The 27,982-nt window shown below is 36.3% G+C and overlaps 1 protein-coding gene across 6 annotated transcripts in view; it reads right to left on the bottom strand.

Annotated features, from left to right (window-relative positions):
* Window positions 1–14,003: 14,003 nt before the first annotated feature.
* Window positions 14,004–27,982, bottom strand: part of PPP3CA (protein phosphatase 3 catalytic subunit alpha) — a 2,125,362-nt gene continuing 2,111,383 nt past the window's right edge. For 2 of the 6 annotated variants that reach the window (XM_044062110.1, XM_044062112.1), the window contains 4 exons: window positions 24,316–24,413; window positions 23,509–23,517; window positions 22,096–22,125; window positions 14,004–15,698 (listed from right to left, as the gene is read on the bottom strand). In XM_044062110.1, coding sequence (XP_043918045.1) covers window positions 15,502–15,698; window positions 22,096–22,125; window positions 23,509–23,517; window positions 24,316–24,413 — 334 coding nt within the window. In that variant the 3' untranslated portion in view covers window positions 14,004–15,501. The remainder of the gene's footprint in view (window positions 15,699–22,095; window positions 22,126–23,508; window positions 23,518–24,315; window positions 24,414–27,982) is intronic. The other 4 variants (XM_044062111.1, XM_044062113.1, XM_044062114.1 and 1 more) reach the window with 2 other exon arrangements.

Raw genomic sequence — 27,982 nt, 5'->3', positions numbered from 1 at the left:
ACACTTTGTAGTTACCTGAAAATTCTATACAGTAATCTCAAACGTAGACAGAAAAAGAAGCTTTCTAAGACATGTCAGACTGGTTTTAGTGCAATAGTCTGACATTTTGTTAGTCACTGTTTTTATTGTGGGTGTTACTCGAACTACAATAATGGCCTAAAATACTTCTTTACTGAGGTAGCAATATATCAACTGATTTGTACACCCCTGCAGTTTAGACACATTTGTATTAGCTGCATTATAAGAAGATAAAACTGCACATGTGCCTTTATACCTGGAACTACCATCTAAGTGCATTTTGAAGCCGAAAGGCATGATACAGTATTCTGAAAAAATAACGAATACTTTGCGTGGTTACACAGAAATGGTCCCTTACTGCTAGGTACCACCAGTAGCTGCATGCAGTCATTTGGATGCTCAAGTTTTGTTATTGCTTTCACAAAAATGTACATTTTTGTATGTTTTCAATCTGACAAACAGCATGTATTTCAGTCATATTACTGCTGTGCTCTTATGAAATAAGAAACAAAAAGAATACTATTTTCTAGGGAAACATGATATTTGACATCATGTTTATGTCATAGAAAAGTATACACATTCTACATACTTAGAAAAGTATACACATTATTCAGATTCAGTTGTCTGCTTCTCTATTGGTACTAGACACCAATGAATCAATCTCTGTCGCTCTCTCTCTGTTTCTGTATACACACACACTCACATATATATATATATATATATATATATATATATATATATAGAGAGAAACACTTTATAATCTTGAAATACTGAAATGTCAAATTTCAGTATCTCGAGCCTATAAATTAGAAGTTTGAAAATAGCGAAAGTGCATAATAGCAAATTCGAATATCTCGAATTTGCGGTTATGGCTTTACGCTATGTAATGTCCGGGATTGTATGTGGATGGTGTGTAGTGCCGTGTGTGGATTTAGGTGTTATGTCAGGTAAATGAGTGTTTTGTAAGGGTTTTGACTGTATGTGAGTGTGCTGATATGTGTGTGAGGGACTGTAGAATGTGTGTGCGTTTGCTTTTGTTTACTGTTTGCGCAATCTCGGAGTTAGTATATATAAGTAGGGGGGTGCATTTATGCTGTAGGTTTGTGGATGTGTGTTGTTTTGTTTGTTTATGTTGTGATGTGGGTGTTGTGGTATATGTGTGATCTGGTGTGTGCTATGTTTTAGGTGTTTTGGTGTTATGTGGATTCGATTTCATGGTCTCGAAAAACTGAAATTCGAGATTTCAGTTTTTTTTTGAGACTATGAAATGAATCCACATATATATAATATATATATATATACACACACACACACATATATATATATATATATATATATATATATATACACACACACACACACACACAAACATGCACATATATAAGGTTGCTCCTATCCTAAAATTCAGTACTCCCCCTCTGTTCACAGTAAACCTCAAATGCCACTATTCAGACGACTTGTTTAGCCTTTTTTTTTACATTTTAGTTTATATTCCCTCCATTCTCCACTGCTGTCAATAATTTTGTGTTATCAGCAAAGAAGGCGATCTCATTCGTGCTCTCTACCCACAGATATGTCTAAAATCACAGACAGAGAGAGTAATGGACCCAGGGCCCACTCCCTGCTGTACTCTACAACATATACTTTTTTTATTCCTCCCACTGTCTCACTTATCGCACAACCCTCTGTACCATACCATTCAATAACCAGTTAAGTCTGAGCCTACTCCCAAACCCATTCAATTTTCTAAGCATCCACTAGTGCAGGATGGAGGCAAAAGTCTTAATGAAGTCCAGTTACATATGTCTATGGCCCTCCCCTATCCTTCTATAATCCAGTCTTAAAACTGGATCAAGCATGGCTAACAGATTCTTCCGGTCATGAACCCACGATTGCACAAGTGTTACCCTGACACTGATGCTAAACTAACAAGTCTGTATAGAACTAGACTTTTCCTGTTGCTTTCTTTGTGCAATGGTATTACAGTTGCTGTCTTCTAGTCTTCCTTAATTTCTACATTACTCAGCAATATACTGAAAACCTCAGTCAAGAGAGATGTCACCACACTGGCTAAACGTCTGAGAATCCCCTGAAGCCAGTTTACCTGGTCTTGTGTTTTAGCCTTTGTTAGGGAAATCAGTTCTCTCAACTTACTCCTCCTATTCTAGTCTAGTGCCTGTCCATGGCTACCATCACTATGCTCTACCTCCTCCTTTGCATGGCACATTCCCCCTTTACTGCTTTGCAAAGCCAGAGATATAATATTGATTCACTACCTCTGTTTTTTCCAAGTCTTTCATGATTCTCCCTCATTGTCACTGACTCTTGCAGGTCTGTCACTCCTTTCATTCTGCTACACACCTAACAAAGCTTCTGTTCACTCTTTTGTTCCTTATGCCAAAAACCTTGGAGTGTGACCCTCAGCTTCGCTCACTTATTTCTTTTCTTCCTGCTTGCTCCCTTGTGCTGTGCTGCCACACCTTCCTCCCCCCTTCCACTTGTTGTACACCCTGACTTTTGTCAAATTCACTAACCTTCCCTTTCTTTGTGGCAGCACTGGTCACCTGCCTTTCCGTCTCATTCTTCAACCAAAAAAAAAAAACAAGCAGAATAAAATGTAAAAATAATTAACTCCAACCAATAAAGAGTATTCACACTAGGGCGGAGCCTCCACGAACACTCAATATCACACAATGGTCTTTTAAGAACACTTTATTCAAACTTTAAACACAAATTAACGCAAAATTAACTACAGCATTTTTTTACCGCAAACAAGGACTTCTTCAGAACATTTAATACTACCTCCATGTACACATTTAAATACCCTCTCATAACATAATTTCTATCAATTAGCGCTATTCAAATCAAATTAAAAATGCAAGTGGATTTGAATTTTAATACATACAAAAATATAAAAAATGTACTAATAATATGCAGTTACATAGAACCAGTGTGTCAGATAAATTTATAAGAACATTAAAATATTTAAAAAATATATAATGAAACTGGTAGAAAGTGACTAAATGGTTGTCATACAAAAACAGTGTTAACCTGCTATAGAGGAACAAATAATCTCATATACATATCATGAAAAATTAAAAATATTAAAGAAACATAATTAAAATGTAATTATGTAAAAACATCTTCATGGAAACATCATAAAAATAGCATAATAACATTTTAAAATATAACTTAAAATATCTTCCCTACCTTATATTATCTATTCTCAACTATCCCTAAATTGTACTTAAAAATACAAAAAAATTTAAAATACTATAAACTGAAAAAAGCATCATTGCTATAACAAATAATTATACAAAGTGTAAAGTAGACTAATTTAGATTTATATTCATGTGCTACTAAATAATAAAGGTTCTTTTAATTACATAACATTGATTTTGAGATTAAAATCAATTGTGAATTTAAAGTTACTCAGGTCCTAGGCCTCACAATCTGGCTACTCCAAGCTTTAATACAGGGACTTTAGAGATAGTGTCATTCACTTATGGGGTCTTACTAGCATCTAGAATTAACTGCCAAGTAAAGTACCTTGTACTCTTTGTCCCCCCCCTTAGGATCTTTACCTACTTCCTTATTAAAAAAATATAAAATCCCCACTCCCATCACTCCTTTTTATGTCTATATAAAGCATTAATATCATCTTTCCTTTTAATGTCTTATACATGTCCACATATTCTTTTCGTTATTGTATGTTCTGTTTACCTGTATACAAGGAAGGACATTTGTTATATAAAGCAATATAAACAAGTCCTTACTGTTAAAATTGTAATGTTTATTAAAAACATATTTGTTTCTAACTATAATGTGAATAAGATCTACATTTGCTATGTAGGGGTACTGAGCACAAATCCCACATCTACATGTACCAGCTTTCTTATGAGTAGCTGTAGATAATATATTCTATTTTCCAGAATGTCCTTCAAGTTTTGACCCTTTTTATAAATAACAATAATAGGTTTAGAAAAAAAAATCCCTGGAAGGTCAGAAATCCTAGAAAACATATTCCAGTTTTTCAAAATTATGTCTTTGATCTTATGAACGTCTGAATTATAGTTCATGATGTATGCCTCACTAAAACAACGAGTCTCTATGCTACTATTAACTTCTTTGTTTATATCCCCCCTAGTTTCAATTCTTATATCTTGTCCCAAGCTCTAAAATAGGGGGAGATTTAGTTTTTATCCCACCTTCGACCTCCTTTACTATTTCTTAACCAAACTAACAGGATACATTCTCTCTACAAACATATCTTTCACTTTTCCACATTCTTTTATAAAATCATAATCAGATACCATATGCTCTGCCCTAATAAACTGACCTTTTACTGTATTCTTTTTTGGTGAATAGGGTGATCACTTATAAAATATAAGTATGAGGTGGAAAATGAGTCTTTGATTTAAACCCTTTATCCTCATCTAGTTTATGTATAGTAACATCTAAATAGTTAACCACATTTTGGGAAACAGTATGTGTAAATCTTAAAAATGTTGCTGTGTGCTCTACATATTCAGTGAATTCCATTAATTTATCCTCACTACGTTTGTAAAAATTCCAGCATTTAGCAAATGGTGAATTAAATATATACATAAGTTCCCATACTTTCAAAACCATATTTGCATATACTGGGGCACATGATGTTCCCATTGCTACTCCTTTATCCTATTTGAATTATTCATCTTCAAAATAAAGTTATTTTTATATTATTTCCATAAATTCTGTAATTAATCTAACATCTACATAATCTAAGGAACTGCAATCTAATTTCCCCCTATTTTAGAGGTGGGGTGACATATATAAATATATATGTAATGAAACTAGGGGAGATATAAACAAAGAAAACAATAATTAATACCACAGCAACTCATTATTTTAGTGAAGCGTACATCATGAACTATAATTCAGATGTTCATAAGATCAAAGACATCATTTTGAAAAACTGGAATATGTTTTCTAGGATTTCTGATCTTCCAGAGATTTTTTTCTAAACCTATTCCTTTTATTTATAAAAGGGGACAAAACATAAAGGACATTCTGGAAAACAGAAAGAATATATTATGTATAACAACTCTTAAGAAAGCTGGTACATATAAATGTGGGTTTTGTGCTCAATGCCCCCACACAGCAAATGTAGACCACGTTTATATTATAGCTAGAAACAGATATATTTTTAACAAACAACATTACAATTGTAACAGTAAGGGAGTTGTTTATATTGCTTCATGTACCAAACATCCTTTCTTCTATATAGGCAAAACAGAGCGCAAAATAAGGAAAAGAATATTATATAAATAAATATATATATATATATATATATATATATATATATATATATATATATATGACAATAAAAGGAAAGATAATACTAATGCTTTATATAGACACATTATATAGACATAAATCCAATTATAACCCCAACAGTGCTGTTTTAATGGAAACCCTGGTTAAAAGCAGCACATATTACTGACAGCAAAATTACACCACCTGGTTACAACATTATTAGAATAGACAGGAAAGTAAAAAGAGGTGGAAGGGGGTGCCATCTTATTTAAGACTAGTCTTACACTTTTACCACAATGCCTAAACATACATAACCTCGAAAACATAGAAATCCTGCCTACTAAACTTCAACTTAACCAAAACAAATTCATATCCATTATAGCTACCTATGTCCCATCCAGAAATAGCATCTCAACTATACAGCACATCATCAAGTCTATATCAAATCCCATAGCCCAAGAAATTATCATTATGAGTGACTTTAATATAGACCGGACAACTTGCAATTCATATAACCCCAGCAATCACATCAACCTCTATGGCTTCACACAACGCATTCAAGCTCAAACACGAACAGATATAAACTCCATCCATCAGTCTATATTGGATTGGACACTAACCAACAAACGTCAGAATTATCAGATTAATGGCTGCTTAGCCGACAGCCTTAGTGACCATATGCCAACTTACCTATTCAGAAGAAACATCAATACTGTCAAGCTCACCCCCTTCCACCAAATCCTCACTAAAACAACTTTAAGCCCCAAGACCTAATCAATACCCTAAAAAAATGCAGCTGGTCTCTACTAAAAAACCCGCCCCTTTATGCTGCAGTAGATTATTTCAACAGTACCTTCCTTGAAATTTTAAACAAATTGGCCCCCCCCAGGTCAATCCTTATTAAGGCCACATTACACACCATGGCCAACTAATGACACAAGAATGCTCCTTAGGAAAAGAGACAAAGCTTGGCAAACATGGCTCACCAGTAAAACCCAAATCAACCACATTGCATTCCAGCAAATCAGAAACAAGGCTAAACACCAAATCAACCTAAATAAAAAGAAATTCTACTATAATCTGCAACACAAACACCAGCATGGCCCCCCAAAATGTTGGAATACCATAAATGCCATTCTTCACCCAGGACATTCCTCTACCCCTTCCCTCAACTTACCACACTCTCCTACCACCATTGCAGAAGAATTCAATAAATACTCCACTGAAAGTGTACAATCTCTAATTAAAAGTAATTCCACAGAACTATCACTAGCCTCCAACCCTCTTAATATTAACTATAACTCCTCCTTTCAGCCTGTTCTCACAGCTACCATTAAGAAACTGCTCAAAAAAGTCAAACCCTCTTCAATAGCAGCTGACAAGCTACCAGATGAATATTTAAAACTAGCAGCTGAAGCCATATCTTATCCAGTGTCACTCCTTAACAGATCCATAGCAGAACAATATGTCCCAGCAATATGGAAAATTGCCCACATTGTCCCCTTACACAGAGGTGGAAATTCCACAGAGCTGACCAACTACAGACTAATCGCTATTCTCTCTCCACTATTTAAAATCCTCAAAAGATGTATCCTCTCCTAAATGATTCATTATCTTACCTTGAACAACATGCTAGCAACATATCAACATAGCTTTACGCCCCATCATAGTACCACAACACTATACCTCTCAACTGTCCCTGATTTTTACTCAAATTTTAGCTCTGTCCCTCTTAATCCCTCCTAAAACTAGTGACTTTTGGGGGAAAAGGTGGTGAATTACACTTAATGAATAATGGCAATAATTAAGAGTTACAGACTTCGTTTACTTCAGAAAATGTGTATTAATTCATAGGCTCTGATTCTGTCAATGTTTCAAGTTAATAGCACTAATATTTTAAAAGTGTCCCTGATTGTCCCTGATTTTTCCGTGACTTGTCCCTGATTCTGTTGAAATTTGTCCTCGATTGGTGGGAGAGGTCTAACTGCACTCCTCAGTTTCACCAATACCATCAACCAACTCAGAAACAATGGTAAAAATAGTCTCTGCTGTCTTTCTAGACACGTCCAAGGCCTTTGATAGGGTCTCCCACCCCAAACTATTAAATACACTCTCCAAAGTGAACCTCAGCCCCTCTGCACTTCAATGGTTCTGAAGCTATCTACAGGGCCGCCAACAATCTGTAAAATGCCTTAATGTCCTATCCCCCCTTCCCATCACACTAAGAGTACCTCAAGGCTCAATTCTTGGTGTGCTACTCTTCACTATTTTTACAAACAACCTCCATAATGCTACCCCACTAGCTTCATCTGTCCAGTATACAGATGACACAACACTTATATGCACCAGTAACCTGCAACACCTCCATGACATAACCCAAACATCATACCGAGCTATGGCTCTCTAATCATCAGCTCATACTCAACCCCAATAAAACAAAACTCATCTTCCAACCCACAAGAGCCCCCCAGCACCTTCTACCTTACAGCTAGGAATAATATTAAAATTAATAACTACTAGGAGTAATAATAGATAGCAACCTAACACTTGACCTACATACAGCACAAACAGTTAAGAAAGTTCACAAAAATGGGTACTCTTTACAGAAATAAAAAGTATCTAACACCTCTAGGGTTGCCATTGCTAGAACCCATCTTCTATCAACACTTCAGATTTAATTAAACTTGAAACAAGCTATAATAAAATAGCTAAATTTGCAACTGACTGCCCACATCATACCAACCACTGTCACTCCTTAAAAAAAACCTCTCCTGGTTAGAACTCCCACAACTTCTATCCTATAACCAATTAACTTCAGCACACAAACCAGTACATCAACCTGAAAAAAACTCTGCCCTTCTAAATATTCTCCAGCCCCATACCACAAATCAAAGTCTTTGGTCAACAAATAAATCTCTTCTATAAGTGTCCAAATCCACTAATATGGTAGGAGACTCGCTATTTTCTCATCATATAGCAACAAGTTGGAATTCACTACCTCACAGCATCAGGACAAACACAAATACCAACCAATTCAAAAAGATGAAAGAAAATGCACCGAGCTAGCACACTGAGAACGTTTATTAATAGACAAAACAGAAAACAGAAAATGGTGAGCGCTTTCACAACATAAAGTTGCTTCATCAGACAACAGTAAAAGGCTTACACTCTATTTAAATAGTCAAATATCCATTACTCAATTAACTAATTAGGGTTAGCAAGCTGTACACAATCAAATTCAAGAGAAGCTTACCACAGTAAATCCTACAATAAAGATGCACTATGCATATAATGTTACACACAAAGTTACTAAGCATATATAACCACACTATATACAGTGTAAAAAAACATGTACATACATATATAAGATAAAACGACAGTAAGACATATAAAAAAACTACTAAAAACATCTAAAATATCTTCTAAAAGATCTAAAAATCAGTGCATGAATGGTCGAGCCTTCAAAAAGGGAACCAAAGTAGTGGCAGCATTCAACCCAGGAAACTTCTCAGCGTTAAGCTTCAGTATCCATTTTTGCTCATGCCCCTCTGTAATATTTTCTATGTCGCCACCTCTAGGGTTCATATAAATATGTTGCAAAACCAAAAATTTAAAAGAATGTGAACGATCATTAGACATAATGTGACAGGCCAGAGCACTGGATTGTTTACAGTTGGTAATGTCTCTCACATGTTCTAAAATACGATCTTTCAACATTCTATTTGAATCATCTCCGCAGTACTATATACCATAAACCAACTAGAAAGAACACATTGCTGCATAAATCTAGTATGCACCCTAGACACATTCCTAGGAATGTGTTAAGAGGGCAAGTTTTTAGGACACTCAGGCTACATAGTAATGACAATGATGCAGTAGCTGCATTGAATAACTTGAAAATTGAGTTTCTGGCTAGAGGATATTCTAGTGCAGACATTGATAATGCAATATCTGATGCCTGGAAACTTAGAGATACTAGGTGCAAACCTTATTATAATCACAACAGAGCGATCGCAGATGCAACACACAGTGCCACAGCTGAGAATGACTTTAGAGTGGTTCTCCAGTTTTCTAGCAACATTAATCAATATGTGGATGTTGTTAAGAAAAACTGGTACCTTTTACAAGAAGTTCCTGGCCTTGTAGACAAGGTTGGACTGATTCCACATTTCAGTTTTAAGAATAGCAAGTCACTTAAACAACACCTTTGCCATGGGGAAACACGCAAAAAGTTAACTCACTCTGTTCGCCATGGAACTTTTCCATGTAGGAACTGTAGTGCTTGTCAGTTTGTTTATAACAAAAATAAATATGTGCATCCTACCAGGCATTTTTCGTTACATTCTAATCAATATTCAGAATGTAGAACCACTGATGTTGTTTATTTTTGTTTTTGTCAACAATGCCATGCTTAATATGTAGGCAAAACGAATAGAATGTTGAAAGATCGTATTTTAGAACATGTGAGAGACATTACCAACTGTAAACAATCCAGTGCTCTGGCCTTTCACATTATGTCTAATGATCGTTCACATTCTTTTAAATTTTTGGTTTTGCAACATATTTATAAGAACCCTAGAGGTGGTGACATACAAAATATTACAGAGGGGCATGAGCAAAAATGGATACTGAAGCTTAACGCTGAGAAGTTTCCTGGGTTGAATGCTGCCACTACTTTGGTTCCCTTTTTGAAGGCTCGACCACTCATGCACTGATTTTTAGATCTTTTGGAAGATATTTTAGATGTTTTTAGTAGTTTTTTTATATGTCTTACTGCCGTTGTTTTATCTTATATATGTATGTACATGTTTTTTTACACTGTATATAGTGTGGTTATATATGCTTAGTAACTTTGTGTGTAACTTATATGCATAGTGCATCTTTATTGTAGGATTCACTGTGGTAAGCTTCTCTTGAATTTGATTGTGTACAGCTTGCTAACCCTAATTAGTTAATTGAGTAATGGATATTTGACTATTTAAATAGAGTGTAAGCCTTTTACTGTTGTCTGATGAAGCAACTTTATGTTGTGAAAGCGCTCACCATTTTCTGTTTTCTGTTTTGTCTATTAATAAACATTCTCAGTGTGCTAGCTCGGTGCATTTTCTTTCATTTTGTTTGGGCTCCTTTTTGCACCTTGCTTTTACCCACGACCGTTTTTGTTTTTTATACAATTCAAAAAGATTCTTAAATATTATCTTGATGACACCTGGCTTTGTTCCTGTACCATTCCTGACTAACTAGTTTTGATAGCTTCTGGTCATGCTTTTTTTTCTTCCTTGACCACCTCAGAATCTATGACCGCTCATGTCTAGATAATCTCTAACTTCATCTTTTTCTATAACATTTCTCCCCTACAAGCCCTTCCTCAGCTTACTTTGAGAAACTACAATGTCTACACTACAATAAGGAATTGTAACAGATGATTGTATAATATAAATGTCAGCTATAATAGCACGGAATGTAATTTCTGGTGTCATGTATGTATAAGTTTTCTATAATCTCTGTATGTGGATCTTTTCTCCCAGGGCCTCCTCTGAAAATGGGTCTTATCCCAGTCGGACTTTCCTGGTAAACAAATGTACAATAAATAAATAACAAATAAAATTAAAAAAAAGTGTGTGGGAGTAGGGATTTTATATTTTTTGTTACTGAGGAAGTAGGTAAAGATCCTGGGTGGGGGTCCTTAGGATACAAAGCAAGAGTACAGGGTACTTTATTGGCAGTTAATTCTAGATGCTAGCAAGACTAGGACTGAAAGGCAACATTTCTATAGGCCCTGGATTAAATCTTAGAGCAGCCAGATTATGAGGTATTTCAACCTAAAACCGGAGTAATTTTAAATTCATGATTAATTTTAATCTCACAATCAATGTTATGTAATTAAGAGGACCTTTATTATATTATATTACATGAATATAAATATAAATCAGTCCACATTACACTTTGTATAATTATTTGTTCTAGCAATGATGCACTGAACTTTACCAGTTTATACTATTTTTAATTTTTGTAGTTTTAAGTACAACGTAGGGGTGCTTGAAAACTGGTAATATATGGTAGGGAAGATATTTTAAATTATATTTAAAATTTGTATTATATTATATTTATGAGATTTCCATGAGGAACTTTATATATATAAATATAGTTTAATATGTATCTGAGATTATTTGTTCTTGTATAGCAGGTTAAGAGTGTTTTGATATCACAACCTTTTATTTGCTTTCTACTAGTCTCATATATATATATATATATATATATATATATATATATATTTTTTTTTTTTTTTTTTAATGTACTTACCAATTTATCTGACATATTGGTTCCACTCAACAACACATTATTAATACATTTTTTTTACATTTTTATATGTACTAAAATTGTTCTAATCCACTTGCATTTTATTTTAATTTGAAAAGCAATGACATGGTTATGACAGGGTATTTAAACGTGCACAGTGGAGGTAGTATTAGATGTTCTGAAGAAGTCGTAGTTTGAGGATGAAAACACTGTAGTTAACTTTGCATTAATGTTATGTTTACAGTTTGAATAAAGTGTTCTTAAAGGACCATTGTGTGATATCAATAATACACTTTCTTCATGCTCCAACCACTGTCCTCAGCTCTGTGCAGTTTCTTTAAATCTTTAATTTGTCTCCACTACCCTAAAGCCACACTGACTCTCTCTTTATCTCATCATAATTCACAGCCTTAAAACCACATACTACTGTCTTTGTCCCTCTGTCCTTACTCTCCCCACCACAACTCTAAACCACACAGTGGTAAGATCTTTGTTGACTAAAAGTCCATTCAACTATAATATCTGAAGAACTCCATTCAACTATATATCCCTGAAGTACAACACCTTGGTTAAAATCACATACAGAATTCTACCTTTTCCGGACCTGCATCAGATGGCTAAATCTCTTATGCTCCAAGATTCTGATAAACCTCTCCTGCTCCATCACATCCTGGAGCTTGGAATTTTTCCAGTCAGTTCCTAGCAGACTGAATACATCATGACCATAAAACTTTTCTTCCTACCCTACTCCTTTATTCGCTCTTGCAGTCTCTTATCCTCTTCCCTCGTGTGTGAGTCTGATATGCTACAATAATGCATCACCATCTTCCCTTCCTCTACCTTAACCTCCAGTGTCCTAACCTAAGGTTTTGACCAAGCCCAGTTGTTCCCCTCCTTCATAGGGTGATGGTCCTATACCTCTCTGAACTCATCCTTTAAGTACATCAGTACTCTTCTTCCATCCCTTTCTCGTCTGTTTCCTTAATAACCTGCTTTCAGTATCCACTGCATCCCAAACTTGTCTTGACAGTGGCTCTTGTTTCTGTGATATTGACAATACCTGGCCTGCACCATGCCCTACAGCTCCCTTCCTACCCAGAGACTTCGAATCGCATAGTAAATACTACCAAGTCATCTTCCAAGCCACTTCTATTTGTCCCGTTATTTTCTCTATCCTCCTTCCTAACTCTAACTACTACTCCCCATTCTGGATCCATAACACCCCCTCCTCCTTTCTGTCTGTGTTTAAAGGCAGAAACATCCTTCTTTCTCCAAATATGGGTTCAGCCACTTTGGGGAGAAGGCAAAAGAGTTACAAAGCCAGTCCACAGTGGCCTTTGTAAGACTGAATTTGCCTATTCAATCGGAGTCTGCAGGAGTGAGCTGCAAAGGAGGAGAAGTGTCATTAACAATGTCTGGCTCAGAGAGAAGGATCTCAGTATGCTCACAATTCCGTACTGGGGGACAAGGAGGAAATGGGACACCACTCATTCAGTCAGATTCAGAACAAAGCTTCAGTCAGATTCAGAACAAAGCTTCTTGAGTTTATCTGATATATGAAATGATGAGTGAACAGCAGGTAAATGGAAGGTGTTGGACAATGGAGCCACGACTCCCATGTGGCACATGCAGCTGGTGCTGCTGAGACAACAGAGGCTTGTGCACACCTGAAACTGTGCTTCTAAGGGTGTAAGCCTATACCTATAAAGACACAACCCATCATGCAACAAAAATTATATTCATTTAATATACTGACACCCCTGTGGGTTCACCTGGAACAGTAAAAGTTCCATGGAATATCCTAGTTTTTTTTTTTTTTTTTTTTTTTTACTAAACATCTTTATTAAATTATCATGTATCACTAACATTATAATTATGTCAAAATAATGAAAAGATAAAACTCGTTTGGCTTAAAGAACCTGCAAAAAGTAAATACTGAAGAGAAGTGGAATAAACTGTGGTCATCACCTTTAGAACTTAAATAACCTGGTGTGCTTGCTTGTCTATGTATTTACTTATGCAACAAACCAAGTGCTTCGATACCTGGACTGTAGAGGACAGGTACCACAGACAATACCCAAGCATTACTGCTGTGGGAGATCCAGCAGCCAAGATGATAAAAAAATTAATGAAATCCATAGAACAAGAATAATGTCATACAATAATAAAATATATGATAAAAAAACAGACAGCTGAACCCTTTCTCTCCAATCCTTAAAAACAATCGGGGTGTGAACTATACAATGACAATTATAGCAAAACAGAATCATTAATCCTCTCTAACTCGTGAAAGGTAGAGGAAAAGTAACTAGGTAAAACATCTCTGTATTAAATACCACACATGAAAATGCTGTTAAGATATGTTGCGACTAGTGTACAACTCAAGGTTTTGTTACGTTCATGCACATTTTTATTGAGTAGTAATATAAAATGCTTTTTTCATCGTTACAAGTGCATGCGTCAGTTGCCAACATTTCAGAAGTTAAATTACAAAGGCAAGGCTTTAGGCTGTAGTGAATTATTTGGGCACTTATACAGTCATTATAAAAGGTCAATCAAATTTTTTTGCTTTTTTCCTTTTTCAGAATGGACCAGTATCGAACCCGTAACTGATAATATGAAGAGGGGGGAAAGATTTGGAAAAATTACACATCTCGTGGCACATTACAGAATAAAAATGACTAAACCAGTATGACACTAACAGTTATCATGCATTTTGAATTTCACATGTAACCACAAATTTTGTTTTCCCCATTTCAAAGGGTCTGCTAAACATGCTAACCATTTACATGTGCACTGACAAGCTCATTTTAAAAATGTTAAGAATCCTCTCCCAGTTAGAATTCTCTTCTCAATGCTTGTGTAATTACAAAAATTCAAAGGCATTAAGCAGTTTCATTGAGGGAATATAAAGTAACGCCAGTATACAATACATTTCCAGTATAAGTCAGACCACTAAGCGCATTACAGTCCCATATAGGCCTATACAGGCAATCTGTTTCTTAAAAAAACATGCATAGGCAGATTTTTACAGAATATAGATGCTTTCACTGCACTTAATATGGTGTCTTGTTCACTATACTTAAAATGCACCACTCATAAATATTTAAACTTCAGCAAGCCACAACCAAGACTTGATTTACCCAAAAAAACTAAACAAACAGCCAAATGATAAGATTAATGTTAATATTCCAGTTATTAAACTTAAAATGAAAGAATAACCACGGCCAAATCAGTTAAGCTGTTATACAGAAAGAAGGGCATCCAAACACACTAAATAAACCTGAGGTAAGCATGATCTGTACAAAATTAAACTTTCTTTTTTCTTTTTTTTTTTTTTTTGGCATGTTTAACAAATTTGCAACATTCGTTTAAGACTGCCTAATTTATTGTATGTTATAGCTCTTTTTTTTTTCTGACAAGAGTAGCAAAACATTATCAATAAATAGTCCTTATTTTGTACATCTTTATATGTTAAAAAATGTTTTGATGTTCGCCCATTTTAGTGCTGCGTCTGTAAACGTACAACAGTTAGTAAGAAGATAGACAAAGTTTCCGTGTCCAGTATTATAATAAAAAGGCCGTTCAGTAACATACCTAGAAGTTCTTCAATGCAGCAGGGAAAACATGTTCATTTCCCTCACTCTGTAAGTTATCAGCATTTTGCTTTTCCACTTTTCTATAAGTATTAAAAGGCATATCTCAAGGAGGTGAAGTTGCTCCCCCCCCTCCCACCAAAATAAAGTTTATTATCTCTCTTTGTTCATGCTGTAAACGGAATCCAACACCCGGCCCACCAAGCAAGCAGCTGTTGTCACAGGCAAGAACATCCAACTGCTGTTGCGGCAGTCATGTTATCATGCCGTGCAGCACAACGGGAAGCGGTCACTGAATATTGCTGCTGTTGCTGCCGTTGCTGTCAGTGCCATTAGTCTCTGAAGAGAGCGCCTTGTTGAGAGAGATAAGGTTGGCATCACAAGGCATGGCATCCTTGCGAGGAGGCATCCTTTCATTGATTCTATCCAGGCCTTTAGCTTCCTCAAAGCTGGAGATCTTGTGTTGTGGTGAAAATCCTTTAATAGCTGCAGGAAAGGGGTGGTAAAGAAATAAAAAAAGAAAAAACTTAATAGTGTGCAATTAAGCAAGTAAGCTCATTAAAACACGCAAGTCTAAGCACTAAAAAGTACAAGCGGCAAAGAAAAAAAAACATTACTAAAATATTTCATAAAAGTCTCACTACTGAGGTGAACTTCACTTTCAGCATGAAGGTATAACTTCAGAGACTACAAGGATTTGACAGGAAAAATGTTAATATTTATCACTATGCCATCAATGTGGTTTTAATGCATTTTTCTTTTTTAATTAATGAGAGGAAAAAAGTCCATTCTTAGTGGTAATGTTGCATCAACGATAAAATTAGGGCTGGGGAGGAAAGGCTTAACGTCTCAGATGACAAACTAAGCTTTCTACCAGAGAGATTTTACAGGAACATCTTAAAGACCAATGTTTTAAAACTGATCAACTCATGTAACACATTAAAACAAACCACTTGATCAGCTATCTTTGCTGCAGATGTGCCACCCATGCATATTAAAATACACAATATTAAACATTTAAAACGTAATGAAAATATGTAAAATTATTTAATAAGCACTGAACAGACAGTCCCTGTCCTCATTCTAGGAAACTGCTCCCTTGGCCCCACATTTAATTAAAATATGTTACAATGTAACTTCCCAAAAGTCCTAGTGATTGTTGTACGTATCAACACAGGACATTTCACTCTTGCAGCAATAACAGATGACAGTCAAAATATAATTTAAGAAAATCACCATGTAAGCAGTTTTGTAATTACACTACATGAAAAGAACTGCTCACAAAGGTAAGAGACAAGACACTCGGAAAATAACTACTTAATACAAGTAAATCTGTGCAATGGCTCTATGTCTGTAGGGGATACTTTCTACGCATTTACAAATACAAGTTACTGTCACAGGTTTACTTTCTTACATAAGCTTTACAGTACATTAAAGGTTAATAGGCTGGTATTAGACAAGCAGATACCATGTCCATTAAGAGCTCAGACAAATAAGGCCCCTGAATTACTATGAAATTCAATAGTTTTCAACCAGTTTGTTTAAATGGCTATGCAAATTCTTTCTCCATTTTTGGTCACATGCACTAAAAAGGACTGGGCAACTACAGTTCAAAGAAAACAACTGCTGTCATAAATATTTCATATGCTTACTGTGAACTAAACAGCTTCAATGCATTATTCAGCTTGCTTTTACCCTTTCAGAATGAGCATGTTGCCCTGTACTTCCATTTTCAACCTCTTTTTTTAAGGACATGCTCAGATAACAGCAAGATCATATTTCCTCTATTAGCAGCAGTGCACATTTTAACATGGACAGGCAGCACAAGTCAAGCAACAAAGATAGCACAAAGGGGGCAGCTGTACCGCTGACCCTTTGCAACTACTAATGTCTGTTTATGTGCATCACTACAGTGAACGTGTTAAACAGCAACACACTCTCTAGTAGTTCTTTCAAATATACCATTTACAATGCAACCACAATTAAGAAATGATTATACTTACAGTTTTGCACATCATGCTTAATTTGAAAAGATTGTTTGCTGCAGTATATTTAATTGAGAGAGGATGATTATGCATCAAAAATAAAAATGACAGCAAGAAACATTGCCATCTATGGAACAACTTTAGAACCACTCATAACGAAATGATAATTAGCACATACTCACATTCCAATTGACAGAATTAGCTCTCCTAAAAAGATGTGCTAAAGAGGGTAGTTCTTTAGGAACCTTGGAAAACTGGCTTTGTAAGTGACAAATATGAAATAACTGGCAGTGTTGAAAGAATAACAGTCTATACACATTCTTAATGTGACACACTGTGATACAGTTTTAAAACAAATATCATTTACATATAGCAATAGAAAAGATGCTAAACTGTTTCCTTTTCTGACTGAATATGCAGCATACGGGAGCACAGTTCTGTGTGACAAAACACTTGTGAACTGCATGCACTCATTATATTAATGCATACGTCAAGTTAATCACATTTAGTACTTCGTAGTACTTGTTTTCTGAGAACTCTGTAGGGCTTAAAATTCTGACTTGCACTTTGTCAGACCCTGTAAGTTTGTTCTGTAAGAAGCTGCAACTTCACGTCAGACAAAGGACATTAGCAACTTTACAGTAATATACTAAAACACAACACATCCAGAGTCACATAAATCACAGAGAAAAGCAAAACTGTCAACAATGATGCACACTGCAGATTAAAGTTTGCTGGAAGGAATAGGAAATTCCGCCATAAATAACAGTCCATGAACTGCTATTTAAAAATAAAAAGGCAGTTGTATTCATTCTTGCTTAGGCTGTGTTCTAATTTGGGACACACTAAAAATGACAAATAGGAAATCATTCAATATACAGAGCATTTTTAAGAATAGTCACTACTAGGGGAGAATCTGATATGCAAGAACTAAATACAACTGAAAATCGGACTTGTTTTAAAGGGGAACTGAACTCTACTTATCTGAAATGTTTTAAACTTAAAATTACACCAGTATTTTATCCATCTAGCTTTATGACAGTTTTAGAACTATAATAAACTGACTAAAAAGTAGATTAAGCACTATGGGTTTTAAACCACTGTTTAACACTAAGTGCAGTTACACTATATGCTACAAAATTTGAGGGACTGCTCTCTCCATTAGTGATTCCTACAAAACTTAGTAAGTTAGGTTTAAATCGTTACAGCTATGCATCAGAAAAAGTGTACTAATGTTTAAGAGCATTTTCATTACTGGGAATGGACAGCTACTATTTTCTCTGCCTGTTTAAATAAAGATAAATATGTTTTACTTTTTTGACATTTTTGAACTATAATTATTTAGGGCATTTTATTTTTCAATCCTTTTACTACCTATAGGTAATCTATGTTGCTTTCCAGTCTACGCAGTTGCTCTGTCTTGCTATTCACTGCCCTAAGGATGACTTCCTGTCAGTTTGATTTTCTTAGATGTGTAGTTTGTAAGCATGAATATAAAGCAAATTTTCATGGCTGATATGCTGTCAGCCTTAGGTAATGTGCTCTTTAAAAGTGATCTTTTTATCCAATGATTTCCTGACGTTTAAGAACCTACTCACTTTGTAATCTCTACTTCTCCAATACAAACTTCTTTACCTCTTCTTACACTCATATCATTTTAAAAGGCCCTACCCCTTTAGATCTCTATTTTTATAATATAGTTAGAGGTGTCCACATTCCCCCTTTTCAAGGAAGAACATTTCTAAGCCTGTATTCTGAAGGATCCACTTCTAAGACCCCATGTTTTGAAAGTACTACTTTTTCCTTTCATTTTAACTTTACCTTGCAAGAACTCAAAAAAGAAAACTAATCATGAGACTACAAGGATTTAAGCCCCCAACAAGGATTGGCAGTCAAAAAGTTATTTTCAACTCCAATTTGTACCGTTGGTCTCAGAAATCAAGATTCCGAGATCAGTACAATATCCCTTCATTAGCCACTCACCTTCTTTAAGTATATCCTTGATCTCTCTCTACCTGAAGAGCCTCTGTAATTAATGTTAGCATACTGGTATCAACATATTCTGCACTCTGAACAAGTCACTGTCATAATTCACAGGCTCCCTGTGCAGGTAGATAACAGCTTCTGAATTTCTCCTCTCAGTACCTTCTGCCATGCAATGTTCCATTGTCAAACTGCGTCTGCTGACAACCTCCTGCCATTAAACCATCAACACACCTAGGTTTGTCTACCACAGTTTATACGACAACTCTCTACAGGCAAGATATTTTAACCAGCAAAAATCATTCAAACTTAAACAGCCATATCCACAGACCTTTCTTTTGCAAACATCCCCACTCTGCATGCTGCCTGCTGTGCTAATAGTATCAGACCTGTCATACCTCAATGATTTCAGATTGCATGTTGCGTCATATAATAAAGTAAATGCCATAGAGCTGAAGCATGCACGATACTACCAGTTGCTACCACTTTCTTCTGAATGTACTCTTATCTTCCCAGACTACCTTTGTAGTTTGCTATCCAATCTTTATCCCAGCTCCCCAATGCAAAACATACTCCTAATAAAGCACTCAGCTGTTGACTTCTGTACTGCAGCATAAAAAAATCTTGCAGTGTGGCACTTAAGCAATGTCATATCCACAGTCTTTCCCTGATCCACTAATTTTACCATCAGATCAAAAAAAGTTGTTATGCCACTCCCAATGTGAAGTTATGCTGCTTTGAAGTATTCTGTTCCACGAATCTCTAGAAAATGAACGGATGCTTCTTATATACTCTTCAAAGGCACTGAGGTCAAAGCCATGTGAAGCACTAACAATAATTCTCTCTTTCCCATTTATCTGCAGTCATTCTAAGTTTAGTATAAATGGAAAAGTTCACCTTGTTTTACCCTCACATTACAACATTTCCACCTTCAACCTAAAGTCAAAGATCCATTTGTATACTATCTACGGAAGACGTAGATGCTGACATCGCATGAACCAAAAGCTGTTACAGCTCTCCTACATCTCTTAAGATGACTCTTTGTGTATAAAGCAACACTTATCCAGCTTAAAAGCCGTGAAGTATGCTCTGGGTGTTTGTCTGTAGGGTGGTACAATTCAGGAAAGTTTCTGTACTGACTAAAGCAGTACATCAAATTCCTCAGAAAAACATGTCTTAGTGACTCAGAAAGACCATTCTAAAAGGCATTTTAAGAACAGTTGCTGAGTTAACACACACAGCAAAGTTATTACCCTATGAAACAATGTCAGGATGGCATACTAAAAAGGCTAACTTGGTGAATGGGTAGGTAGCTACATGCTTTACATAACATTAATGAAAATGCAGATAAGGTCCTGCCATTAGCAACACCTGTGAAGGGTATACTGTATGTAAACATGTGCCCAGAACTGCATCTGTATCCAGATACCCCAAGTAATTTTCGTACACCCCAGAGCTAGCAGCCTGTATCTCAGCAGTTTAAAATTTTGCTTTGCACAAAGAAGCAAAAACCAGATGAGGCCTCCAATTCACAAGCTGCATATACTCAGCAACCACAGTGTTTTGAAGTTGTGATTCATCATCCTGCCTTGAGTCAAGCCAAAAAGATTGGAGGACCGAGACCCCAAATCAGAACTACTACTCTAATTCACCTAAGTTATTAGAGCAACAAATTTTGCATGATCATGCTTATAATTAAGAAGCATGAAACTTCAATCTCTGGTATTACTGGCGGATTTACTAGAAAATCAAACTTTTAAGAGGGTCAGGGCAAAAATATGAAGCCAAATAGGGGATGTTCTGCAAAATTAGTGACACTTGAGAGGCATGCAGGGAAGCATAAGTTTTTCCCCCATGTCCCACTTGTAAATATCTTAATGGAGTCTGGCATCATTTCAGTCTAAGCACAGCTCCTTCATTTATACTCTGACAAAATTAACAAGTGATAAGAGGAGTTCACACTGCATGCTTACAAACTACACACAAAAAATACCCCAGACATCTCCATGTTTATTTACTATATGCCTATTTTCAACAATGTCTTTTCTTTATCCTTTCGCTCTGCAGTCACTCCACAACCTTTCTAACCTCTTAATTTTGTTCATTACTGAGCAGACTCCTGCTCTAAAGTACCTGCAACACCACCATCTTCAAATCATTTTTGCTGTCATGCCTGCATTAAAATGGTAAGTCTCTAGTACAGCACAATGCTCTTCTTAATGGGTGGCATCACCCTATGGACTGATCTAGTTAATTTATTTAGGGGGCTAATTAAAATGCCAGAACTTTTTCTTGATGGGCAGACATACTTGATATGTGAATGACCTTTGTGAAACTAGTATAGCTATTGTGTGGGCAATGTCTCCTGCTCCAATGTGAGACTACCTGTACCACAGTTGACAGCATCTTCTGCAACAGCACAACCTGTTCAGTTAATTATAATATACCTACGTCTGATATCAAGTTCTGTAATTCTACAGTTTTATTTATTACAAGGATATACTAGATCTACAGCTTAATCAGTGACCTTTGCTTTCCGCTACTTTGTACTATATAGAATATAAACAGAGATCTTTCAAACTCAATTTTGTACTACTAAAGCTAACTGATCTTAATAAGGAACATAATTGGCTGTTATATGAAACTTTAATTAAAAGAACTGACTAGCTTGAAATATGTTATGGAAATAAAAACTACTTGTGAATTCTTGGTTTCAAAACATATTTTATGTTGCCTGACAATGTTATTTTATATTTCCCCTTTAAAGCAAACACACCTTTGTTTTTACTACTAAGGCACAACTGTTAGCCCAACACCCACACACTCTAATACAAGCTACAGCAAAATGAAGTAACCCAGCAGCCCCTTGTCTGCTGTGACAGCAACAGCAAGGGTACTGGTACTGGCCCATTTACCTTCATCAGCCTCAATAGCCTCAATAGTAGCTGAAGAGAAGAAAGGGGTTGCAAAACGAAGGAGAAAAGTGAGCAGATTTCATCTCCAAGAACAAGTCAGTGAGCAGCACAGGAGCTAATGCAGCTAAATGTTAAAGTGCTCAACAAAGGCACAAACAACAACACAAAAATGCTATTATGATGAAAGACTTCAGTATGAGTTGCTACCTGGGCTGGGCTGGACTACATGCATTTCAACAGAATCAGTCTTCCTTCTTTTGTTTTAAGACATTAAACAGGAAAAAAAAGTAACACCAAGAACCAAACTTCTTAACAGTGACTTACAAAATTATATATTACTTTAATTACACTATACCACATCTCTAACTGCAGAACAGAAAATATGACATGAAAATAGTTAACCAATACCCTTTTAATGAGAAGAATATTATAAATTGCGTGCACATACTAAAAAAAAGTGTCTGACTTGTGATATGCAATCTTGTGCACATTTAAGTGGACTAGGGCATACATATCAGTTGTTGAGTGAGTTGCCATACAAGGTCAAACAGCTTGAGTAAGCAAAACATTGTGAAGCATCTGTTGTGTAACTTAAAACACTAAAAAACTCAAGTGGACTCCACACTCAAAGTGTATCACCGTGCCGCATTCCTCTGCTTAAGTGTGCTGAAACTATATATGTTGAAATAGAATTCTACACTACTGTTTCCATAGCGAACAGTAACAGCAGCTCTCAGTCTGTATTACAGAACTGGTTTTTACAGGTTAATATCAAAAAGTACTGCAAAGAAGATATCTCAATATACATTTCTGTTCAGTCCACTGTTTCAGCCCAGGCCCCAGGAGCTCTGTTATGCTGAACTATTCACTTTATTTGTTAAAAGGAATAGCCTGATTGTCTGTGGGGAATTTGACTGAACATAAAACCAGTGCAATATCAAAATAATGTACTACTACTTTTTTAATTAACACTTCTATTCAAATGCCAGAGGGGTTAGTAAACTGAAACTTTTTACTAGGTAAAAAATGACACAAGTATTTTAACCCTGCTACTGGCACAAAATGATGCACTGTACAGCATATGATCAGTCAACCTTGACCCCTGTTTTCATACATTTGCTTTGAATTTAAGCTAGTACTGGTATCCAAAGCAACATAAACATTCTGAAACATTTCAGAAATTAAAAATGGAGGTGATAGGTAAAAAAAAAAAATCTGACAAATGCTAAAATCTAATTTATTTGAACAAAAAACCCTTACAAAAATACATTTTAGCGCAACAATCAGCCATCTGTACATTTTTCTAAAGATGCAAATGCAGCAGTTTCAGTATGCTATGGTGAATGTTGTCTTACTTATGATTTAATGGTCTCTATCAACACACAAGCCACTGACAGTTTACCAAGTGAATACCTGAACATTCTAGACAAGACAGAAAAGAAAGCAGAGAGAAAAAAATTTTAGAAAGCCAAAAAAAATAAAAAATGGCCAAGAGTACATTACAAAAATATAACAATACAAACTATACCTTGCAGGCACAGGCAGAGTAGCCATTTTATCTATATTGCAGGTGTGGATCAGTGCCAGATCTTGTTACGCTGGCTACACTTAAATAAACTAGGTTAAATACAGATTTGTCCCCATGCCTGCCTGCCATTCCATGTCAATTAAGGAGATTTAATGTGCTACTCCAAAGTAAACTGTTTATCTCTCAGCACTTTGGCGTGCAGTGTAGCACAGACATGCACAATACACATTCCCAGAAATAAAACAGCCATCAAAAACAAATTTTCAAAAGACATATCAGATTTGAGTTAGTTATTACATGCATCACTTTAACAACTTTAACAAAATCTTAATGACCTCATAAAGAATACTTCAGTCTGTAAGTGTTAGCTGTTGCTTCATAAATATCACAAAGCACATATGAAATTAAGACAGACTCATCGAATTTCAGTAAAAGGCACTGTAATTATAAAGTTTAACTCCTTTGTAAGTGCACACACAGAAAGCTATCATAACTAACAATTAACAAACAATACATACAGATGTAAAACTTCACTAATGACATAACTCATCACATTTTCTCTAGCTTTTACTCTACATCATTTTTCCTAAAAAAATGTAGAGTCAACAAAGTACAGTTTACAAGCATCTGTGCTTTATATGTAATTTTCAAAACACCAGAAAAGTAGTGTGGGGCAATTAGTAAACTCTTACCATTTTGCAGTGTTTGTTTCCCTCCAGACAGCACACCGCTAGGTAGCATTCCTGTCGGAGTCAGCCCTTTCAGTGTGAGCACACTCTCACTTTCCTCCCTGCAAAAACAAAGTGTCAAAAATCAGGACATCAAATAAGCAAACACAATCACACCCGACGTGTTGGCAATAAAAAAGACTGGAAAATAAACAAGAATCAGCCTAACCCTTTAATTTTCTTTAATATGAATGGTCGTGGACAGAACTCAGAAAATGTAAATCTCTACTACATTCTTAAATACATGGATTATTTATGATGGAGCCTCACATTTATACTTTACATAGCTTCAACAGGCAGTACATGTTTGCGCCTTGTTTCAGTAATTACGAACATTTAAAAATCTTAATGATGCAGGAAGAGAAAAGTAAGTTATATACTTCCCAAAACACTAGATCTGCAAGTGTGGGTCCATCATCTATAACATAAAAGGACCTAGTGCTTAAGGAATTGGGACTACTTCATACTTCAAACTTTAGCAACCTGCTTGGTACCTCCCCTGCTACCCAGCAATCTCACAATTTACTGTGCTGCGTTCTCTCCAGATCTGAGGTACGCATTCTCCTCTTTTTCTTTATATATAGGTGCACTTGTAATACAGTGAAACTTGCAAATGTCTAGGTCTGTTTTGTTGAAACACCTTCTTTGACAAAACAGATGGTCGACAGGTGAGAGAGATTGACACTCCTCAGGGTTGGAGAATATGCCCCTTTCTTGGGGACTGTACAATCTTGGAGTTAGTATAATATAATTACCAGGGGGTGTGTGGGTGCAAGTACTCTTACCCCCCCCACACACACACATAACACAATAAATTTCTTTGACATGGTCTGAGGTTGTGCCTTGGAGCATGCTCTTTAGGATGTGGATCTTTTTTTTTTTTTCCTCTTGACATTTTACTGTCAATGTTTTTAGTGTTGATCTACTGAAGCTTGAGTGAACAAAAGACCATCTCTGTCAAGGTGGAGGAAGGTGGTTGCGACCTTAACAGAACAGACATATTTCTAGAGATCTAGCATTTCTCCCCGAGCCTCCACTGAAAATAGGTTCTGTCGTAGTTGGACTTTCCCAGCCAACAAATGTTAAAATGAAATTAAAATTTAACTTTTGGATCCGATATGAGTAGACCCATCCTCTGCAACTTACAGGTCACCATCCTAAACTCTTCCTAATTAGTGAAAACCTAGGAAAACATATCCTTGATATCAGTACTCCCAAAAGCAGATCTTGATCTGGAGATAAGAACCAGTTTATGCTTTGCCAAAAATCCTTAATGAGAACATGTAGGCACTGCATATAAACGGCCAAGGGCTATATTCTTGAATATGGTGACAAAGATAACTATACAACCTGTAGGGAGAGCTTGAGCAACTTCAGGTAATCATGCTTTGTTGTATATTACGAGGCAAAACTTTATGCAATTTGATTACCATCTGGCAAATGTAAGCTTGGAAGAAGTTTTTGGGACCTACTGTCCCAAAGACTTTGAAGAAAAGAAACAAAGTTGAGTGTCTTTTGTACAGACATGGCTTTGCCCGCATAGCATCTTAAATGGTGATGAACAGATAGGCAGTAAAGGAAGCATCCCCTGTGGTAAAAGGAGATCAGACAGTAAATTGGGCAAATGAATGTACTGACAAATTGGAAACAGATGCAACTTCCTGCATAAACAAACAACTGATTCTTAAAATAACACAGTCTGTGTGTGTGTGTGTGTGTGTGTGTGTGTGTGTGAGCGCATGTGTGTTGGAGGGGGTACAGATAAAAACATACGGCAGAAAGAGCACAAAGTCTTGGAATTCTTCTGGCTGAAGTGGCAGATACCACAAGAAGTATTTTTCCTAAATGAGACATCCGACATCTGTAATAGCAGGTGGTTCAAGAGTAACTTTTGTCAATTTTGTAAAAGCAAAGTACAATTCCCCAAGACCTGCTGGGTTTTGTATTGGAAGTCTCAATAAGAAAGTCTCCCTGTATAAACCCTTTGGAAACTTTCAAGAAAGATAAAAAAAATGTCTTCCTGACCCTACTGAAAGACTGGGATGGCAGCTAAATTAACTTTAATGGAAGAATGCCTCAAACAAGTACCAAAAATTCCTGTGAGATAGATAGTCTAGTACTGTGGGAAATGGTGTGCAGAAGGGATCTAGGCCCTTTGAGGTAGCCCACATTGAGAAATACGGCCATTTGTCCCTAAAAACTCCTCATGCTTGGCTTAAAGGAACAGGAGAGTACGTATATTTAACTACTCTGTCTAAAAAGGTAGTGCTACTACAACTACTAGAAGTGGAGAAGCCAGTCATTGAGTTGTAGAGAGTAAAAGTGTCTGGAGGGAAACAAATACTGCTGTAGGCTAGCCCCACCCCTGGCTGTTGAGTTTTCCCTGTTGGTAGCGTTTGCGCTTGCAACCCACCTGCCAGTGCATACCCCCCAGTTCAGTGTCCTGCTATCTAGCTGAGGCCCAGAGATAATCCTGAATTCTGTAAAGTGTCTGATACCTACTCCTGAGATTGGAAAGAGTCTTGTCTTCCCCTATGTTGTACTGCCTTGAGAAGCAGGAATAGTTATTTGGAAGTATGTACAAAATACTACTACTGTCTTAAACTGCAATAAACTCCTGTCTTATTTTGTTTAAGTGAGCATTCCCTGCAGGGCTATCAGCAGCCATAGTCTCTTATTATATTACATCCTGCCTGCCAGAGTTAACACTCCCATATTGTCTCTCATAGTCACATTCCCTATACCCTCCTTAGACTCTCTCCTAAAACTCTCCCACCTGCTTGTAAATTATATTTTATTCTTCTCACCTCTGCCATCCCCTAGTCTCTCTAAAACCCCTTTTGGTAGACTCTACTTACATTACCTGCAATGACCATTAGAGGGCAGTAGTTCTACCTATTTATCCATCACTTACCTTGCTCCTAACTTACCTTGCTCCTATATTTTAAACCTTTAAACCTTATTTTTGTCTCCCTCTTACCTCTGTTACTCCTGAACCTATTTCTTTGCCTCTGAATCAACCTTTAATCAGTTCTCCTTTCACTCTGCTATTTTAGTCTCTGACCTCCTAGATACCTTACTTTGGACTTACCTCCCAAATCACTGATTATTTTCCCTCAAAAGCTGTCTTCTTGTCTGAACCCGCACCGGTCGCCTTATGGGCTCACTACACTCCCCTACCCTACCCCTAAATCCCACCCACCCTGTAGTGGTCCTACACTTATACTTCCTAAACCACACCCTCTCTCTCATCCAACCAATCAATTGCTCCAGCCACTTACTCCACCTAGCTACACCCTCCTCCTCTAACACTTATACTTCCTAAACCACACCCTCTCTCTCATCCAATCAATTGCTCCAACCACTTACTCCACCTAGCTACACCCTCCTCCTCTCTCTCTAGTATCTCTACTTAAAGTGCTTTTCCATACACTATAGCACTACTCCTCCCTCTCCTTAAGTCTCTCCCACTCTCACTAGTTCTTTATTATCTTTTCCCAGTCTACCTCCATTGTATTTGTATAGATATTCAAAACAATATGCAAACTACAATGAAAGTTATCCTAACCAAGTTAATACTCTTAACCACATTTTTACCTGCCCTCACCTCTGCCTATCTCCTAACCTGTTT

This window comes from Protopterus annectens, chromosome 2.part1 (assembly GCF_019279795.1).
Source record: "Protopterus annectens isolate FY-2018-M chromosome 2.part1, PAN1.0, whole genome shotgun sequence".
NCBI classification, from domain to species: Eukaryota; Metazoa; Chordata; order Ceratodontiformes; family Protopteridae; genus Protopterus; species Protopterus annectens.
This window is presented reverse-complemented; position numbering and strand designations above follow the sequence as displayed.